General features: G+C 47.5%; 1 protein-coding gene across 1 annotated transcript in view; it reads right to left on the bottom strand.

Annotated features, from left to right (window-relative positions):
• Window positions 1–2,480: 2,480 nt before the first annotated feature.
• Window positions 2,481–19,936, bottom strand: part of BLK (BLK proto-oncogene, Src family tyrosine kinase) — a 35,538-nt gene continuing 18,082 nt past the window's right edge. Inside the window, exons 5-13 of the mRNA XM_041480871.1 lie at window positions 19,280–19,378; window positions 18,126–18,229; window positions 12,199–12,348; window positions 11,417–11,569; window positions 10,362–10,541; window positions 9,754–9,830; window positions 6,446–6,596; window positions 4,512–4,643; window positions 2,481–2,935 (exon numbers count right to left, since the gene is read on the bottom strand). Coding sequence (XP_041336805.1) covers window positions 2,727–2,935; window positions 4,512–4,643; window positions 6,446–6,596; window positions 9,754–9,830; window positions 10,362–10,541; window positions 11,417–11,569; window positions 12,199–12,348; window positions 18,126–18,229; window positions 19,280–19,378 — 1,255 coding nt within the window. The 3' untranslated portion in view covers window positions 2,481–2,726. The remainder of the gene's footprint in view (window positions 2,936–4,511; window positions 4,644–6,445; window positions 6,597–9,753; window positions 9,831–10,361; window positions 10,542–11,416; window positions 11,570–12,198; window positions 12,349–18,125; window positions 18,230–19,279; window positions 19,379–19,936) is intronic.

Consider the following 19,936-nt stretch of genomic DNA (forward strand, 5'->3'; position numbering starts at 1 on the left):
TCAGGTTGGACAAGGCTTGGAGCAACCTGGGATAGTGGAAGGTGTCCCTGCCCATGGCAGAGGGTTGGATCAAGATTAACTTTCAGGTTCCTTCTATTCCAAAGCATTCTGTGATTCCATGGCTCTGTGACATGACTTTGATGCTGTTTTGCTCTTGTTTTACCCCAGCTGACCAAGCCCATCTCACAGCTCCAGGGTCCAGCTGAAGATGGAGTGTGTGCTGTGCTGAATCTTTTATTAGACATGAGAAAATCCATGCTGCTGGGAGTGCCCGGGCTCTGAGGAAAGCTGGAGCTCACACCTTACCAGACAGACAGCAGAAAAACCACCCAGTGCTGCAGCTCCCCGCAGCCCTGCCCTCTCACTGGTTTTCCTTTGCTCTCCCTCCTCTCTCCCCTCAGCACCTGCTGATTTTTCCATGCCAATCTCCCCTGCTGGCACTGGCTCCGAGTTTCCAGATGCACTCCCTGCCCTGCCAAGGTGTCACAGTGCACAGCCACTGCTCAGGGAAGGTTTTACATTGCAGCCACGGGCTATTTCTGCATCTGCAAGGTGAAGAACTGAGAAATACCACAAAAACCTTCTCTCCAAAGCCTCAAACCACTTGTAAACAGGGTGTTAATGACAAGGAACTCAGCACAAGACCAGACATTACCCACAGAGATGAAATTTCAGACAGAAGATGGGGATACAGTAACAGGATCAAGGCTGCACAGGAAAGGAAAGACCAACAATGGAGAACTGAATCTTTCAGTGGGAGAATTGGAAAGACCATTCCAGTGGCACCCAGGGAAGAAATGAAAGGATGATCTTGGATATTACGCAGGATGCACATCACTTGACAGCATTTTTAATCCTTGTCTGGGCCATTCAGGGATTCATGCTCTGTCTGTGGCAGGAATTGACTCATATCTTGTGAAATACCTTTTGCACAGCCCGACAAGTTCTTCTTGGGCAGGTTGAGTTTGAGAGCCTGGGTCACTTTTATCACCTTTCTCCTGCTCCAAGACTCCCCTGTGAGCCTCTGGCTGGAGCTCATCCATGTGAAGAGACACCTCTTAGGCTGCCAGGTTGGTATGGGGACAAAAGGGATTTTCCAGAGCTTTCTGATGGCATTGGAGACATCCTGGGCTGGAAGTCACAGATGGCAGCACCCCCACTCCTCACCTGGGATTGTGGCTGCAGCCCCTGATGTCCATGCTCAGGTCCTTTTCTGTCCAGCTGTGGTGGAGGAGCTGCAGGGCCCATTTCCCAGTGGTTTTTTTGGTGGGTGTTTTGTAAAACTGTGGATGCTTTGTAAAACCATGGCTGCTCACGGGGCTCATGCTCTCCGTCCATCCCCTGAAGAGGCTGAGCTTGGTGGCACAGCCCCAGGCTGCTCCCCAAAGCAAGGGAAGAGTTTCCAGTGGCTTCATGGAGGAGATTATGGAGCCAGGCCTGCCCCAGGGAACAAATTTAACGTGATTGTTCAGCAAGAACAAAAAGGACCGTGGTGTCCAGTGCAGAGGAAGCTCAGCCCACAGCCTCTTGTTATGTTCACCCTGGGCTTGGCCACGTGCTGCAACTGGCCATAAAAATATCCATTTCCTTTCTAATTTGAGCCACAACACTTGACACTTTGGCCTTGGGCGATAATGCAATGTACAAGTGCTCAGCAGACACACTGCAGCCCTTCTTCCTGCTTTGCTCCAGCACAAATAATCCACAGTATTCACTTCAATAAAATATTAACAGCCAAGGAGTCAAATAGCTTTCATCTGTATTTATTTCCTGACTATCATCTAATTAACAGGAATCTGCTGGTTCTGCATGGAGTTCCTGGTATCTGGGAGAGACCAAGCTGGAGTTCAAACTAGGGGAAAGACTTTTCCTTCAACTCCAATGAAGTTATTGAATAAATGGCTTTTTAAAAATTTATTTATTTATTTATTTATTTATTTTATCCTGTGGTTTAAAATGGGCTTTGTGTAATTATAGCACATGTGACTTGTCCCTTGGGAACCACGAAGGAACTGGACCAAGCCTGATTAATCTTAAATTGTTTCTAGGACTTACTAGCCTTGAGTTCACAGGGTTCAGGTTGGGAGGATGGAGATCTTTTCCACAGCCCAAGGTTTCCCATCCTGCTCCAGTGCAGTCCTAGAGTGGTGCAGGTCTCCCATAGACCTCCATCCATCATCCCTATGGAAAAATTCCAGACACCTTAGGGTTTCTGCACTAGACCTAGCATTTCTGAGACTGGGTCATCTCAGCCAGTTCCCTTCTTTCTCAGTCTGGGAGATCATTTATTGTTATCAAATCCTCCTTTCCCCCTCAGGGGGACAACTCCTTTTTCTCCCAGGCCCTTGTGCAGCAGTGGCATGAACAGGTAATTCTGTGGTGTGGCTTGGGCTTGGTTGGGTGCTTTTTCTGATACACATGACACAGAATCATGGAATAGTTTAGTCTCTATCCAGGTGTGTCACGAAGGAGTTTTCTGTCCTTCGTGCCAGAGGTGATGCCTGCCGGGTGGGCACAGCCCTCCGAGGAGCTGCGCCACCTCTCAGCCACCTCTTCAGTCTTTGCGACAACCACAGAGCCGGCAGCATCCTCCTCCTCCTCCCTCATGTCTGTCCTCATTCCCCATCTCCACGCGCGGAAGGGAGAGAGGGAAACGCCGGCACCGAGCCACCGCCCGCTGGTGGCTGTCCTGCAGCGCTGTCCCCAGGAGCTGGCGGGGCCGCGGCTCACTGCTGCGGCTCGGGCTCGTACTGCTTCTCCGTGGAGGTGTAGAAATCCTCGAGCACGGACTGCAGGTACTCGAAGGTGGGGCGCTCCTCGGGGTTGCTGCGCCAGCACTTGAGGATGATGCTGTAGAGCTCCCCGGGACACGTCTCCGGGCAGGGCATGCGGTAGCCCCGCTCCAGGTTGCGAATCACCTCGGGGTTGGTCATTCCTGGGGGGAAACACAGCCCAGCAGGAGTTATTCAGCACCCAGGATGGGGAAGGTCAGTGCTCCCCGAAGCTCACATCCAGGCAGGGCTGGAGGGGCTGCGGTGGTTCCTGAATTTGGGATTCGTCCTTTCCTCAGGGTTGTGCTTCCTCTCCATCCCTCTCTCCCCTCCCCGATTCCCCTCTCTAAGTTTGGCTTTGCACAGGTATAACTGAGGGAAGGAAAGCCAGCTTGAAGGAGCTCTTGTGACAAGAGGGACATTGAGGGGCTAGAGAGTGTCCAGGGAAGGGAATGGAGCTGGGGAAGGGGCTGGAGCACCAGGAGAGGCTGAGGGAGCTGGGAAAGGGGCTCAGCCTGGAGAAAAGGAGGCTCAGGGGGGACCTTGTGGCTCTGCACAACTCCCTGACAGGAGGGGACAGCCAGGGGTGGGTCAGGCTCTGCTCCCAGAGGACAAGAGGAAATGGACTCGGGTTGTACCAAGGGATATTTTGATGGGGTATTAAAAACAATTTCTTCATGGAGAAGGTTGTCCAGCCCTGGCACAGCTGCCCAGAGCAGTGGTGGAGTCCCCATCCCTGGAGGGATTTACCAGATGTGTAAATGTGGCACCTGGGGACATGGAGCAGTGGTGGCCTTGGCAGTGCTGAGTTAATTCAATTTAAAGGCCTTTTGCAACTTAAACAATTCTGTGATTCTAAGAGACAGCTGGGTGTGTCTGGGAACACCTCTGGGTGCTTGGAAGTGCCTGGACATCCATCCTGCATTCCCAGAGCCCTGTACCTGGATAAGGAATCATGTACCTGATAAAGGATCCTGTACCCTGATAGGGAATCCTGTACCTGGATAAGGGATCCAGTACTTGGATAAGGGATCCTGTACCCTGATAAGGAATCCTATAGCTGGATAAAGGATCCTATATCTGGATAAGGTATCCTGTAATTAGATAAGGGATCCTGTACCTGGATAAATAATTCTGTACCTAGATAAGGGATCCTGATCCTAGAAAAGGGATCCTGTACCTGGATAAGGGATCCTGTACTTGGATAAAAAATCCTGGACCCAGAAAAGGGATCCTGTACCTGGATAAAAAATCCTGGACCCAGATAAGGGATCCTGTAGCCTGATAAGGGATCCTGTACCTGGATAAATAATTCTGTACCTAGATAAGGGGTTCTGATCCTAGAAAAGGGATCCTGTACCTGGATAAGGGATCCTGTATTTGGATAAAAAATCCTGGACCCAGAAAAGGGATCCTGTACCTGGATAAAAAATCCTGGACCCAGATAAGGGATCCTGTACCTGGATAAGGGATCCTGTACCCTGATAAGGGATCCTGTACCTGGATAAGGGATCCTGTACCTTGATAAGGGATTCTGTACCTGGATAAATAGTTCTGTACCTAGATAAGGGATCCTGATCCTAGAAAAGGGATCCTGTACCTGGATAAGGGATCCTGTATTTGGATAAATAATCCTGTACCCAGAAAAGGGATCCTGTACCTGGATAAGAAATCCTGGACCCAGATAAGGGATCCTGTACCTGGATAAAAAATCCTGGATCCAGATAAGGGATCCTGTACCTGGATAAGGGATCCTGCCGAAGGTGATGATCTCTGTCAGGAGGATCCCGAATGACCACACGTCAGATTTGATGGTGAAAACCCCATAGTTAATGGCCTCCGGAGCTGTCCATTTGATGGGAAATTTGGCACCTGTCCCAAAGGAAACAAAGGGAAATAACTCCTGGAGTTAGAGCACCTCCCTCACCTGTCACAGGCACAAGAATTCCCCCAAACTGATCCCTGGTTCCTTTGGGCTCTTGATTATCATTCTGTGGTTCTTCCTAGGAGAGGGGCTCCAGCCCTTTAATTATCTGAAGGTCCTTCTCTGGACCTGCTCCATCCCAGAGCTGGATGGAATCTTCAAAACCAATCTGGCAGATTTATTATGGGACAATAACAGTAGGATTTTATTCTGTATAAAACTTCTTTGGCTTTTGCCAAGAAAAATTGGATCAGATGATCCTCTTTCCAACCTGGTACTCTGTGATTCTGTGAAATTACTTATTAGAAGAGGACTGTTTTAGCAAAAGTGCATAAATATAACAGCAAATATAAATTCCCCAGTCCTTAAAGCTGCATTGTTTAATTAAAACCAAAATAAACTCCATTTTATTTTGCCCACCAAGTTCTTGCTTAACCCACTGTGGACAGCAATGACCATAAGGTTGCAATTTCAGTTTAGCTAAAAAAAAACAAAACCAAAAAAACAACAACCAACAGCAAAACCACCTTGATAAGTGGGAACTGATTACGTTACACTGCAGAGGAAACCACACTTTTATTTATACACATTCTCACAGGACTGGAAATCCAACTGCAGGGTGTGAAATAAGTGCCTCAGTTGTTGCACATCACACTCTGAGTGACAAGGCTGGGAAATGCAATATATGAAGTGAGAATTGTTCAAAGCAGATAGAGGGGAGGTGTTATTCCAGAGCAAAGCTAGCTGGAAAAATGCTGATGGGATCTGCTTTCTGCTGGGAAAGCAGCTCCTTTGGTTATTAACAGAATTATACTGATTTAATCAAAGCTTCTCTTAAGGATAAAACTGCCCTAAAAATTTGCAGCAAAGTCAAAATTCCCCTTCATGGCAGTTTCTGAATCGCATTTGGGATCTTTTACTACTCTGAAATAGTTTTGCATGTTGAAATGGGTATAATTTGTATCAAAAAGGATTTTGGGGACAGGAAATTGAAAGAAATGTTTCTTATCTCATTAAAAAAGCCCACAAAAATGATTAAATTTCCTTTCCTCAGAGTCCATTTTAAGGGGAATTTTATCTCATCCCAACTCTAGAAGTGGACAGATTTCCAAAATTTGAAAATTTTCTGGTAAGTGCCACTTATTCCTGACTGAATTGTTTTATTTCAGTCTCTGTAGATGCTCTGTAGAGTCCCTTTGCAATCTGAATTATTTGATCTCATGCTTGACCTCAGAGTCAGAGCTCAGTACAGGGATGATCTCAGAAGTCTTTTCCAAACGAAATGATTCCGTGATTTATTGTTTTCCATGTGGTCCCTCTGCTGTGGAAGGGACTTGATGTGGTCAGGGCTTGGTTTGCCTGGCACACCTGGAAGCTGCTGCTGGATCCAGATTTGTGGTTCCAGCTCTGTTATTTCCTTCCCTCTGGACTCAATCCCTGTGAAAACTTGGCCACAAGCAGCACTCTCTTCATTAGTAGAGGTCGAATTTCTCCAGCAAACAACTGGGGAGTCATCAGGACTCCCCCAGACAGAACCAAAAGAGTTTTTTCCCATTTCCCTCTGCAGTTTCCAGTTGGTTTTGTAGTCCCCAGGCTATGGATGTTTGGCTGTTTCTGTTTCTCTTGCCTGGGTGCTGACAGCAGCAGCCACGCGGGCTCTGCTGCCCTGTGCCTGATGCCAGCCTGGTATCCTGGCATTCCTGGGGGAAGGATGGTGGGAGATTAGGGCAGTGCTGGGAAGGACACCCACCTTCCTGTGCCAGGTACTCGTTCTCGATGAGCCTGGCCAGGCCAAAGTCAGCGATTTTGCAGCAGAGCGTCTCCGAGACGAGGATGTTGGCGGCCCTCAGGTCCCGGTGGATGAAGTTCATGCGCTCGATGTAGGCCATGCCCTCTGCCACCTGGGAGGGGAGGAAGAACCCACCTTCATCATCACCTCCCCGTGGTATCATGGCTGGTTTTCACCCACCTCTGCAAAGCACAGCGTTTTTACAGGGTTGCTGTTGTCTCTCCGTGATCATGGATGTGCCTATGTGGCTCACGGATGGATGGATGGATGGATGGATGGATGGACAGGTGGATCAGCAGACAGGTAAATAAATAGATATCACACTTATACAGCTGCAGATATTCAGCTTTACAATCCTGAGCAGCCAAGTGAAGCAGAACAGAGAGAAGCACTCTCTGTTTTGCTCAGAAGCCACAGCCCTGAGCTGTGTCTGCAGCGAGAGATGAAACCACATCACTGGATTTCCAGTTTCTGCCACAAGTCTCTTCTCTCCAGTGGGGATTTTATTAATGAATATTCCAAATTAAATATGTGAATTTAAAAAAGGAAAAAAAACCTCAAAAATATCAAACTAGCAAATCTTAGAATTATAGAATGGTTAGAAGGGACCTTAGGACCCTAAAGATCCTCTCATTCCAACCTTCTGCCATGGGCAGGGACACCTTCCACTATCCCAGGTTGCTCCAAACCCCACCCAACCTGGCCTTGGACACTTCCAAGGATCCAGGGGCAGCCACAGCTTCTCTGGACACCCTGTGCAACCTGTGTCTCCCCACCCTCACAGGGAAGAATTTATTCCTAAAATCTAATTGAGGCACCTGGTGTGTGATGAGCCTCTGTCAATCACAGCAGCAATATTTCATTGATGGCTGCTGGGGTTTGAAAAGGGAGATTGCTAGAAAACAGAGATTGCCAGGCTGAATCTCAGATTTGGACTGGGCATTTATTGGGAAGGTGAGTGGATGTGTGCAGCCCCTGCCAGCAAGGGGTAGCCCCCATTAAAGATTTTAAGTGCCTGTGGATGAGAGCAGAGCAATTTTCCACTCCATGCAGATTCACATGAGCCTCTGCACTCACATGTGGTTTCAAACAGGATACTCACACATACTTTCCAATGCTGCATTTCTAACCTGTGTCAACAGCCCTCTAGTGCAAGGGCTGGTTTCTGCAGTGGAAAATGGAAGAATTGATGTAATTTCCTGTCCTGATGTTAATGAGATAGGACCTGATGCTTGGCCCGTTCCAGCCCAGAGTGTTTTCAAGCATTTACCCTCACGACTGACCACAGGATTGAATGTATCAGCCCAGACTGTTCTAATTTTAACTCACACGGATGTCATTGGATCAGAAATTGCACTCGAGAGGGTTGGGTGCCTGCTGAGCTGTGATGTCACCCCAACACCACAGATAAGCAGATTGCAAAATAGCTCAGTAGCCTGCCCTTTCCTCCTGCTGCTCCTCCCAGAGATACCCAGGGAACGTCTGAGTCCCTGCCCTGGAGAGGTGATGCTGGGGTGGGAGAGGGAAGGATGAAAGCTGTTCTTCCAGTTGACGCCAATGCCTCAGGGGTGGGTAAAATCCTTCCTACCCCATGCTGAGGGTGGGTTTTGCATGATTGGGGTGTGGGGGTTTGGTCTGTGTTCAGTTATCCTGGTTCTGATGTGCGGGTGCAGTTTTCCCAGAGAAGCTGTGGCTGCCCCACCACCCCTGGCAGTGTCCAAGGCCAGGCTGGATGGGGCTTGGAGCAACCTGGGATAGAGAAAGGTGTCCCTGCCCATGGCAGGAGTTTGGAATGAGACGATTTCTCAAGTCCTTCCAGCCCAACCCATTCCATGATTCCATAACTCTGTAACATTGACCAAAATCTTTGCTCTGAGTCATGCAGAGATTGTTCTGGTCCTGCACAGAAATGCAGCTTGCCAATTTCTGGGGAATGCTCCCACTAACCCCAGGGGCTCTGTAATATGGATTAATCGGTATAAGGAATTAATTAATTAATTAATTAAAGGAATTAATTAATTCCTTATCCTCAGGAATTTAACACAAACCACAGGCTGTAATTTTCAAGAGAGGGAATGAAACAATGAAAGATGGAGGGAAGGAAGTGGAGATTTCAGGAGAGGAGGGAAGGAGAGAAGTAATTAAGTCAAATACCCTAAAATGGGAGGGTGCATTTGTCTCCATAACATCTCACAGACAACAATGATGAAGCTGCAGATATGGAAAATTTATCAGTAGTGAAGAGGGAAGGAAGAGAAAGAGGTTCCTCTGCACCCCTATGGAAAGTTCAAAGTAAAAATGACAGAAGGTGGCATTGCTCTAAAGCATTTAAATATTTTCATTCTGGTTAAAGCAAGAATTAAAGTATTTCACTATAATAAACCATCCCTTCAAATATTAACATTTTCCAGTTGTTAATTTATTAAAAAGCAACTCTATATCAGGGCTGGAACCAGCAAACTTTGCACATTGTTTCCTCAAATCAAGTTTGACAAGAGAAGCTGAGTGATTTTATGGATAAATCCCATGTTCAGCCTGATGCTTCAGGGTTTGTTTGTTTTGTTTGTTTTGTTTGTTTTTTTGATTTTTTTTTGCCAATATTTCCTAATTAACCTGACTCTGCTCTGGATGAGCCAAATTCTGTCAACAGCTGTCTGGGACCAAAGTGCAATGATTTAGCCATTCTCATTCTTCATGTGGTTTCCCTAATTTTGCCCTATTTGTGTTTAAAGGCACTTCTGGATTAAAATTTTAAGCTGCAGCCACAGCTATGAGGATTTGAAGCCTGGGGATCTTTAAAAGATAAAAGTTTGTTTTCCTAAAGAGCAATATTCCAAGATTTGAGGATCAGAATATCCTTTATGCCTCATCCTCAGAAGGGCAGAACTGCTGGTCCTGCATTGGAAGTCTCTTCGTTGAAATTTTTCTCCTTTTTTTGGTAAAAAGAAAAAAAAAAACAAATTTTTTTTTTCCTGCTCAGCAAGGAAGAAAAGCAAGGTAAATAAAATCAGACAAAAACAAATCCAACCACCCCCAAAAACCCCTAAACTCCAGATCTCTAGCCCTGCACTAAGCTATCAGAGGGTTGCCCTAAGGACAGAAGTGATATGCACATGGACACGAGAAGGATGAGGAGAATCCCTAAGAGAACACACCAGGAGGAGCTGTTTTTCTCCAGAAAATCTGTGCTCTGACTGACTTCAGACTTGCAGGAATTTCACTGAGTTATAACAAATCTTGGATCCTTTTCCCACCCACTGTTCACTGACCTGAGCAGAGATATCAATGAGTTTGGGGAGATTCAGCTGGCTTCCTTCTTCTGTCTTCAGGAAATCCAGCAAACACCCTGCAGGAGAGGAGAGACTGCTGTCACTCTTCTGAATAATTTATAAATTTATTTTCCCTGGTGCTTCTCTGAATATATGCAACAAATCTGCCTCCATCCTAAGGGGAATCTGAGGAGCCAGAACGGATGTCCACTGGAGTATCTTTCATTAGGAAAGCTCCCAAACAGCCCAAAATTCCCCTCTGTTTTGCATAGATCTGTTGCAAACTGCTGGCATTCATCATTTGAACTGTTGCAAACAAGAGGGGCAAAAGAAAGGGCAATTTCACCAAGAAGGGATTAAAAACCTGAAACAAACTTCCAGTGAGAACAGTGGGGAGGAAAACTTTAAATACTCTTCAAATGGAGCATCACCACGGTTTTATCATCACCCAGAAAGTCTCTTTCTGTATTAGAACCAAACTTTTGGGTCACTTGCTTGCAGATTTGGTACAACCCCTCCTGCCCACCCTCATTCTGCACGGGAGCACTGGCCAGATCACCAAAGTGGCTCTGCAGAAGCCCAGCACAGAGCTCCAGGAGGGTTTTTACCATTGGCCATGTACTCTGTCACAATGTAGATGGGCTGCTTGGTGACCACGGCGTACAGCCGGACCAGTTTGTTGTGCTGCAGCTTCTTCATCAGGTTTGCCTCTGCCAGGAAGGCGTCAGGATCCATGCTGCCCTCCTTCATGGTCTTCACAGCCACCTTGATGTTGTTTTTGTAGTAGCCTGCAGGGAGATCATGGTGTTTTGAGGAATTTTGGGCCCTCTGCAGGCTCTGTGGGGTTGTGTAATAAGGAGAGCTCATGGAGCAGAAAACCACAGGAACAGCTTGGATCCCTCAGAAAGGAACACAGGGTAAATCCCAGTGCCAGCAGGTGTGAGAGGAGAAGGGACATTTATGGCACAGTTATCAACCCATGAGGCTGCATCAGGGATGGTCCCTGCACTGAGCCCATCCTCACACAGCTCTCCCAGACCCTTTCTGGGTGAATCCCCTGGGGCCTCCCACCAGCTGGGCTCTCAAATCATCCAAAGGCAGCCAAAAAGGCAGGACTGAGCAGTCAGCACATGAACTCAGCTGGTCCTGTCCACAATCTCCATTTCCAAGGCAACCAGCAACCACAAAGAGGGCGGCAAAGGAAGCTGAGCTGCCCCCACTTCCTCTCCTGCTGATTAGCAGTAGGCAGGAAGGCATCAGGGATGGAGATCTGAGCTAAAAAAGTGGAACAGGGATGCAGAAAAAGTGGGAAAATATCACCCAGGTACCCTGCTGGGTGTGGCTTAGGATCACTGTCATCACTACAGTTGTGCCCAGGATTCCCAGGAAGAATGAGTGCATATCCCAAGAGATGAGTAAATAGTGACTTCAACACCCATCCCCTGTGAAACCCTTGCTCAACCACTGCTCTCTGCAAACACCAGCTGTCCACTCCTTCCCAGGGGTCCTGCAGCTACTTCTAAATATATGTTTGTCCTTACGGATCTCCACTCCCAGAAGTTTTTCCTTAGGGAAATAAGTTTTGCCTTAGGGAAATAAAAGGGGTTATCCATCTCCTCTCTTTATGTCTTTTTTATCCTGGAATGGAAGGAATTCCACTTACCCATCCACACTTCCCCAAACTGCCCACTGCCCAGCTTCTTCACAAGCTTCAGGGCCTCCCGAGGGATCTCCCACTCGTCCTGGGCCCAGGGTCTCTGGGGAACCAGGGATGTGCAGGGAGCTGTGAGGCGCTGGCACAGCCCATCCCCTTTCTCTGGAGGGGGACAAAGCACAGGACAGTTCAGGGGGATGGCAGAGAAAACCTCCTCCTCCATCCACACATGGAAAAATCAAGCCATGGAAACCTCAACAACCACACAGGGAAGTGGTGGAGCCCCCAGCCCTGGAGGGATTTAAGGACTGGTGGATGTGGCACTTTGGGACATGGGTTAGTGGTGGCCTTGGCAGTTCAGGGGGAACAGTTGGATTCAGTGGTCTTAGAGGGTTTTTCCAATGTTTATAATTCTACGGTTTCATGAAAAGTTTCAGCCACAGGGATCAAGGCACCCAGAATGGTCCCAATCAAAGGGGAAAGCTCAAAGGGAGCCATAGAGGAGCAAATTATCCTGCCCAGTTATTCCAAACCCTGCTTCCCATGCATCCCTCCTGACAACATTCACCTCTTTTCTTTCTTCATGGGGACACTCCCTGACTTTAGGGCTGGGGGCAGAGCTCACCCTTGCAATTCCCTATGATGGAAAACTAGGACATGGCTTCTGCTTGTAGGATCACACCTGCCCCACGAGAGCAGGTGGAGCAGCTGTGGTGTCTCCCAAACCTGTCCTCCCTCTGTCCCCACTCTCTTCCAGGACACAAATCCATGAGGGAAGGCAGACAACTCACGGCTGTAATGATGGATAAGCTCTGGCAGGCTGGAGAAAGTCACCCTGGGGGAGATGTAGTACCCCCCTCCATCCAGGGAGCGGATCCTGTAGTGTTTGATGATGTCCCCATGGGCAGAGTTGTTGTCTCTCACGGACAGGGAATAGGCATCTGGAGAAGGAGCAGAAGGAACTGTGAGGACAAACTGCACCACAGCCAGGGACCAGCTGCCTCCTCTTTCCATGGCTGCCAACAGCTCCAAACCAGCCCTGGCTGATGCCTTTTCAGAGCAAACCCCCCCAGAATTTACAGCTTCCCTCTCTCCAAGGCAAGGGGACAGGATAAAAGTTCATCAAAGCTTAACTGATCCAGTCCAGGCTTCCTGGAGTAACACCTGCCTGTGCTGTGGCCAACAGCCCCGTGGAAGCACTGTGGGGACCAGCAGCACCACTCCAGGCACAGCAGCCAGATGTTCCCTAGGTCAGGATGGTCTTTCCACAGCTCCATATTCCCATCTGAGCTCTGCCAACCTCAGCATCAAGAAATCAGAATGGTTTGGGTTGCAAAGGACCTTAAATTTCTTCCAGCTCCACCCCCTGCCATGGGCAGGGATGCCTTCCACCATCCCAGGTTGCTCCAAGACCTGTCCAGCCTGGCCTTGGACACTTCCAGGGATCCAGGGGCAGCCACAGCTTCTCTGGGAAATCTGTGCCAGGGTTTCACCCTCACAGCCAAGAATTTCTTCCTAACATCCAATCTAAACCTGCCCTCTTTCAATTTAACGCCATTTAAAACCATTTTCCTCTGGATTAAACATTATTAAACCTTGTGCCAAGGTCAGTGGTTCAGCTGTGGGGGCACAAAAGGTGAGTTCAGGAGAATTGTCTTGTTCAGCCACAAACTTGTGACCATGGCTAAACCAGATCTAGAGATTCCCATCTGGAATCTTGTCCCTTTTGGGCTTCAAGGGAGCTGCTCGGCCATCCACCTCCCCAACCTGCTATTCCCTCCATGAGAATCTAAACCAAGGCTGGTTTTCAGTGCACAAAAGCATCACTAGATGTTGCTGCAGAGCAGAACTTCCAGCCTGTGTCAGCGTGGTTCAATGCAGTTGAGCAGAGGGGTTCTTCTCCCCTTTGTCTGGATTGTATTTCTGGAGTGAGTTGTTACATGCCTGCTGGGCTGTTCTAAGTCTAATATGTCACCTGGGCCGATAAACTGCCCATTTTTCTTTTTTTTTTTTTTTTTTTTTAATGGAAAGGCAAGGCTATACATGTTTAAAAATGTGTATCTGTTCATGCAGGATCATAAAAAGAAGGAGGGCCATCCACAGCAACTCTGAAATCCTAAACCTGCATGTGAGGGGAAAGTTTATTAACATAAAATCCTCACTGGCTGGTGTTTCTCCATCCCAGCACCAGCAGTTTTCCCTACACTGTGCCTGAAACCCATTTGCATTTATAAAAAGCAGCAAAAATCTCCCCACCTCTGAGGATATTTGCTCTGTTGGAGTGATCATAAATCTTTACAAGCAGAGTTTGGAAGAGTCTAAAGTTTTCCCAAGTGCCAGCAATCATTTTGAGAGGACTCCCTTCCTGCAGAAACCAGATCTGGTGGTGTAAAATACATGGAAAAACCTGGTGGTTTAAATGCAGAGCCAGGGAACCTCAGTTTGATGTGGTGGTCTCCTCAGCAGAGGAAACTCTTCTGGTTCTCTTTCCTTCACCATGAATGTCAGGCAGAAGACAAATTAAGAAGCCCTTTTGATTTTATCAGTCCTGCAGCTGAACAACAGAGAAACAGCCCTGAAACACCTCCAATGGGCAAAGAAATGGCTCTGCTGGCTCCTCTGTGGTATCCATGTGGCCCTAATTCCAAAATAATGATAATAAACATCAAGGCCAAAGGCTGGACTTGATAATCTAAAGTGGTGTTTTTCAACCTAAATGATTCTGTGATTCTGTGAAGAAGAATATGACATTGATGACAACACATTTATTATTATTATTATTATTATTATTATTATTATTACTACTACTACTACTACTACTGCTACTATTATTGCTATTATTACTATTATCTATTATTAACTTCCATTATTGCCATTGAGGGTGATGATATTTTAATTTCAAAGAGACTGAAATACTGCCCAGGCCAGGCTGCAGCCCAAGAGAGTTTGGCTTACGTGGCACAAGACCAGGAGGGTGCTTGGCATGCCTGGGACATGGCTTAGGGTTTGTGTGGGATTTTTACAGAGTGAGGACTGCTCAAGGAAGGAGCCAAACGTGGTGTGAAGGCAGCTGCACTGAGGCCAAATGATCCTGCAGAAGGAAATCCAGGAATTGATGACAAAATACATCTGGGGGCTGAGAGTCAGCAGGGAAGAGGAGACCCGCCCTATTTGCCAGGGGTTGCACCCAAAAAACCTTCTCCCACAGGATCTCCTTTCCAGGCCCCACCAACCCTTTAAACTTTCAGACAGAGAAAGGGCCAATATCTCAGCTGCCAGAGTTAATTCTTACCCTGTCATTAAGCTAATGACTGCATCTCAGCCCCAGTCACAGTTTAATTTGCTGCAGGGAGCGTGGTGGAGCTTCCCTGTCCTTCTCCAAGGCCAGATACTGTTCCCTTGGGAGCTGCTGTGCAGAGGCAAGGCACTGAAGGGAAAGATTCAATTCTTCCTTCACAGTATCACAGAATGGTTTGGGTTGGAAGGGTCCTTAAAACTCATCTTGTTCCACATCCTGCCATGGACAGAGACACCTTCCACTAAACCAGGTTGTCCAAGCCCCATCCAACCTGGTCCCTGCTCCCAGTGACAGCAGAAAATGAAAATCATTGACTCCTAAGTCCCTCTGATGATATCCAGGATTGACAAAGGAGTTCTCGCTCCTCAGCCTCAAAGGACATTCACCTGTCTTGCATCCTGGCACAGATCTGGGCTGGTAAAGAGACCAGAGTACAAAATTTCTTCATCAAAAAGTTAACCAGCCCTGGCACAGCTGCCCAGGGCAGTGATGGAGCCCCCATCCCTTGAAGGGTTTAAAAGCCATGCAGATGTGGCACCTGGGGACATGTGTTTAGTCCATTTCCTGCTCCTATAACTCTCAGCAGCTCCTTAAATCCTTCCCAACGGGAAGGGCAGGAGCTGAGCTGGATGCAGAGGCTGAGCTCAGTGAGGTCCCTCCTGCTGGGACCAGAGATGCAGGAATGCTGCTGGGAGCCAGGAGCCCGTGGCTCAGCACAGCTGGGGGAATGTGTTCCTACAGCTTTTGGAATGATTGTTACTTCAGAGGGACTTTGTTTATTTGCAGCAGCTTCGGCAAGGACAGTGCTCTGACGATGATTTCGCTGCTTCCCACACTGTCCCCATCTTCCCAGGTTGCTGAATGTGCCTTTTGGGGATTTTCTGAAGATTTGCAGAGTTTTTGCATCTCAAACCATGAGGAAAACGAGACTCTGCTTAGGATGGGCTGGGAATAGGTACTGCTCCTAGTCAGGGTGCAGAACCCATCCCGCTGTGCCTGCGACACCCCAGTATGAAGCCACCACCTCCCAGTTAAAGTCACAAATGGGATTGATCTCAGCCCAGTGATTGTCCCTGATGGTCAAATTTTGTTGGTGATGTGCCAAGTGAATAAAAACACACGTCATAGGGACAGAAAAACAGGAAAAAACAGTGGAGCTCTAAGGGCAGGGTTAATTCCACGGCACATCTCTTGGTGGGCCACAGGGTGCTTTACATCAGGGAATTCAGCTTCATGGCACATTTGGAGATGCCTGGCTTTGTCTTTTACCTTTCTCCTTAGGGAGGACAGAGCTGTGGCTAAGATGGATCAAATGTGGTCATTCAGGCAGCCCAAAGCACAGGGTGCTCAGGTAGCAGCTGGGCACACAGGATGATCCAGAGGATGAGGTGTTCAAATGAATAACACCCATATTTTATGCTAAATATCAAAAAAGACACAGGGCAGACACACATCTGAGCATTTGGGACTTACATGGGGTTTCCATGGAGTGGAACCCACGTCTGCTAATGCAGATTATCCCACCTCATTCTTCTTGACAGCAGAGACAGGGAATTGAGGATCTGGTGATTTCTCCTTGGATTTCAGGACTTCACAACCTCTGCTCAAGCCCTGTGTGACCAAGACCCACCCACACTCCAGATAATTGCAGAAGTTAGGGACAATTGTCCTGAACAAGTGGAGGGAAAGGTCTGATCCCATGCACTTAGAGATGCCACAAACACCAGGATCGTGTGTGGACAGAGCTTCAGACACAGCACCCCAGTGTTTCCTTTGTGGTGCTCCCGGCCCTTCCTGGGTGCAATGAACACACCAGCTCCCCAAGTATCCCAGCAAACAAAGAGAGAATGGGAATGGGATAAACAGAAGAGCAGCACATGGTTCTAAGTCTAAGCACCACAAAAGCAGCAGGGAAACTGAGATACAGCAGAAAAGGTGACTTATAAAGTGAAATGCTTAGAAACAAATATCTGAAATGTTTCCTGAGCTGAATGTTCCCTAAAAACTCTGGAAGCTGCAAACCCTTATGGATAGCAGCCCTCCTGCTTAGCATCAGCTCAGCAGGGATGTGTGGAGGTGAGTCCAGGGATGGGGCAGAGAGGGAAATTCAAAGTAGGATGTTACAGTCTGACACAGCCCCACTGCCTGGTGGCTGAGACACGTACAGGAGGATGACATTCCAGCTGCTGCCTCCAGCTATTTAATTTTCTGGCAGTGGTGGAATTAACACCTCCATTGTGGAAGGAACAGATGCTGCCTTGGAAACCTCCCTTGTGAATAGGAGGAAAAAAGAGACAAGAAAGGAAGAAGGAGAGGCTACAGGAGGCAAGAGCCATTTGTAGGATGGAGGAACCAGACTGTTCCCTCTCTTACTGTTAGGCCTGGGCCTTTGGAAGTATTTGGGAAACAAAATAAAAGGAAATGAAGGTTCCATATGGTTTCAGATGGATGCTCCAACTCTCTACCGCTCAAGTCACAGTTGGACACCATGATCTTAGAGGTTTTCCAACCTAAACAATTCCTTGATTCTATTGGGAAGACATAAATCACCTCTTCCCAAGTCTTAAGGAAAGACTTCTGCATCTACTTGAAAGGAAAAGAACCAAATGACAGCAAGACTGAAGCACTTTCCTGACCTCATCCATGGATCTGGTTCAGAGCAGAACCACGGGACCATCACGAGCATCATTTCCTCCGTGATGTAAACACACATGATGGCCCAGAGGAAGCAAGGAGAAAAAAATAGGAAAGAAACAATAAGGAATTCCCATGGGAAAACCTAAACTAACTTCCAGACTCTATGAATTAATAGCATGGAACAAAGAAATTGAAATTACATCGTTTTATCTTATGGTTAATAACTATATCCACTGCCCAAGAGGAGTGGGAGCAATTCTCTGTCTTTCCATTCTCACTGGATCATTTTTTCAAAAGTCAGACATGTTCATATGGAAGGAAAATGGATGAAATCCATCTATCCTGCTATAGTCAGTCTCCTTCCAAAAGTTCTGGTTTGTATGAGTTTCCCTATCAGACTATCAAGAAAAACATGTTTTCCCTGGGAAAATGACTTTTTTCAAAACTGTGCAAGTTTCTGTTGCAAACAGGAGAAATATTCCTTCTAGAGTGTGTAGAAATATCTTAAAAAAAAAAAAAATAAAAGAGAGAGAGACATTTATTTGGGAAGAAAAGGAAAAGAAAACTCCTAAACTATTTTGGAAAATCTGCTTATTTGTGTTCCTGTGTCTTTGCCATGAACTCTGGTGGAAGAGACACGCTTACCACAGCCAGAACCGCACAAATGAGTAGATCATGAGCAAATCTTTGCCCTCCAAACCTTCAGCTCACTCCTAGAGCCCTGCTGAAGGTTTTCCAAGCCTGGGCAACAATGAGGAATTACCTTTGCTCCACGGATCTCACCTTTGGTGGTTTCACTCTCCCGGACGAGGAAAGAGCCAACTTTGTTCCCAGAAGACAACAGCAGCCGTTCAGCATCTTTTCTGCTCAGAGTTCTAAAATACCACCTGGGAGACAGAAAAGACAAAAGCATGGCTTGAAAAGGAAAAACTCTTAAAAAAATGGAATTCTTTCCATTTAGTTCTTTTTTTTTTTTCATTAATCATTACACTGTGAAACTGAGGGTTGTTTTATCAGCAAGTAGTTTTTTATCTCCTGGAAAGTGGCAGTAGTAGACTGTTTTGGGTAGATTAACGCCAGATTTGGGTCACTTTGGTCTTGTTTCACAGCCTGGAAATTCAGACAGTGTGGGGAGTAGATGGGATGTGCAGTATCCCATGCAAAGTTCAGGCTTTGGATACAAAGAGCTTTTATGTCTCAGCCATATTTCTGTGCCCTACTAAATATTTGCTCAACTCAGTGATGGTTGGGTCCCTCCAAGAAGAGATTGCAGGCAGGACTGGTCATTTAGAGCTGAATGCCATAGAGGAGGATAACTCATGAAAAAAAAAATCTCCCTCTGTTTATATTACAGGCAAAATAAACTCTTTTGACTGCAGTCTTTCATTTGATCTGCTTTGCAGGGAGGCTGCATCTGGGCTCATGTAAAAGCCAGCACCGTGGGTCTGGGCACTGGCGCTCAGTTTTCTGTCTTGTTCAGTTGTTGGTGTGGTCCCTGGCAGATCCAAGATCTGGATCAGTGCACCCCATCCAGAGATTCCCAGTTTACATATGGATACTTTCTTGGAAGGGGAAGAGGTTTAAAGCCATTTGCGTGGGTGGACTGACCCAGTGGGACCAGAGGATGGTCCCTGGCACTGTCACCGTAACCTTTCTGTTGTTGCCCCCAAATCCTTGTTTTCCACAGTGGGTGCAATCAATGGAAAAGGAACCTTTGCCCACTTTCCCCAAAACAACATCATCCTCCCTTTCCATACCAATAGGATGCTTAAAAACTTGTCCTGAGCTTTTGGGCAGCATTGTTTGGGATGAGGAAAGACCTCCTGCCATCCAGCCTGGCAGTGACATCTTCCTGCCATCAATAAAGCTCCTCATGGAGCTCGTTGAGATCCAGGGCACAGCACCCGTGTTGGCCTCTCAAAAGCTTTCCCACTTACTTTTCCTCTTCCAAACTGTCCACTTGTGCCACGAAGTTGCTGGGGATGTATCCTTTCCTCCCAGTGCTGAGGGACTTTGCCAGCCACCAGTCCCCCTCTCTGCAAAGGGAGCAGAGGAGAAGGTGTGAGTGCCCAGAGGAGGTTTTGTGACAAGCTGAGGCTGTGGGGATGTGGGGTTTGAGCACTGCAGAGGGACTAGGACTCCATAATCCACTCTGCAGTTCCCTCTGGGTTCCCAAGGACCAAAACCAGGCTGGTGGCTGTTGGTGTTTCAGGGACTTGTGGAGGTGACAATCTCTTTCCATGAATGTGGAGCAACCACAGACCCAAACCTCTGCTACACACCTTGAGTAAGAGGAGGGGCGTCAGGGTCACAGGGTTTATTTTGTCTTTTCAACAGGGCATTGGGGTCCTTTCTGCTCCTTCCTTTGTGTTCCAGACACCCCACCTTGCTGTCCCACTGCTGACTGAATCACCAGCCATGACCCAAAGCCATCCCCGTGCAGGGGGTTCTCCATCCCCTTGTCCCACAGGTCCCAGCCCGTGGCATCTGGGTGAGAAATGTCACCTCTGGAGGCCACCTCAGACCTCCAGCAGTCAAGGATGGAGCAGACCTCCAAGGTCTGGGGCCCCCAAGCTCACCTCTGCCCTGTTATG

The sequence above is a fragment of the Pyrgilauda ruficollis genome, unplaced genomic scaffold (genome assembly GCF_017590135.1).
Source record: "Pyrgilauda ruficollis isolate IOZ18807 unplaced genomic scaffold, ASM1759013v1 scaffold54, whole genome shotgun sequence".
NCBI lineage: Eukaryota > Metazoa > Chordata > Aves > Passeriformes > Passeridae > Pyrgilauda > Pyrgilauda ruficollis.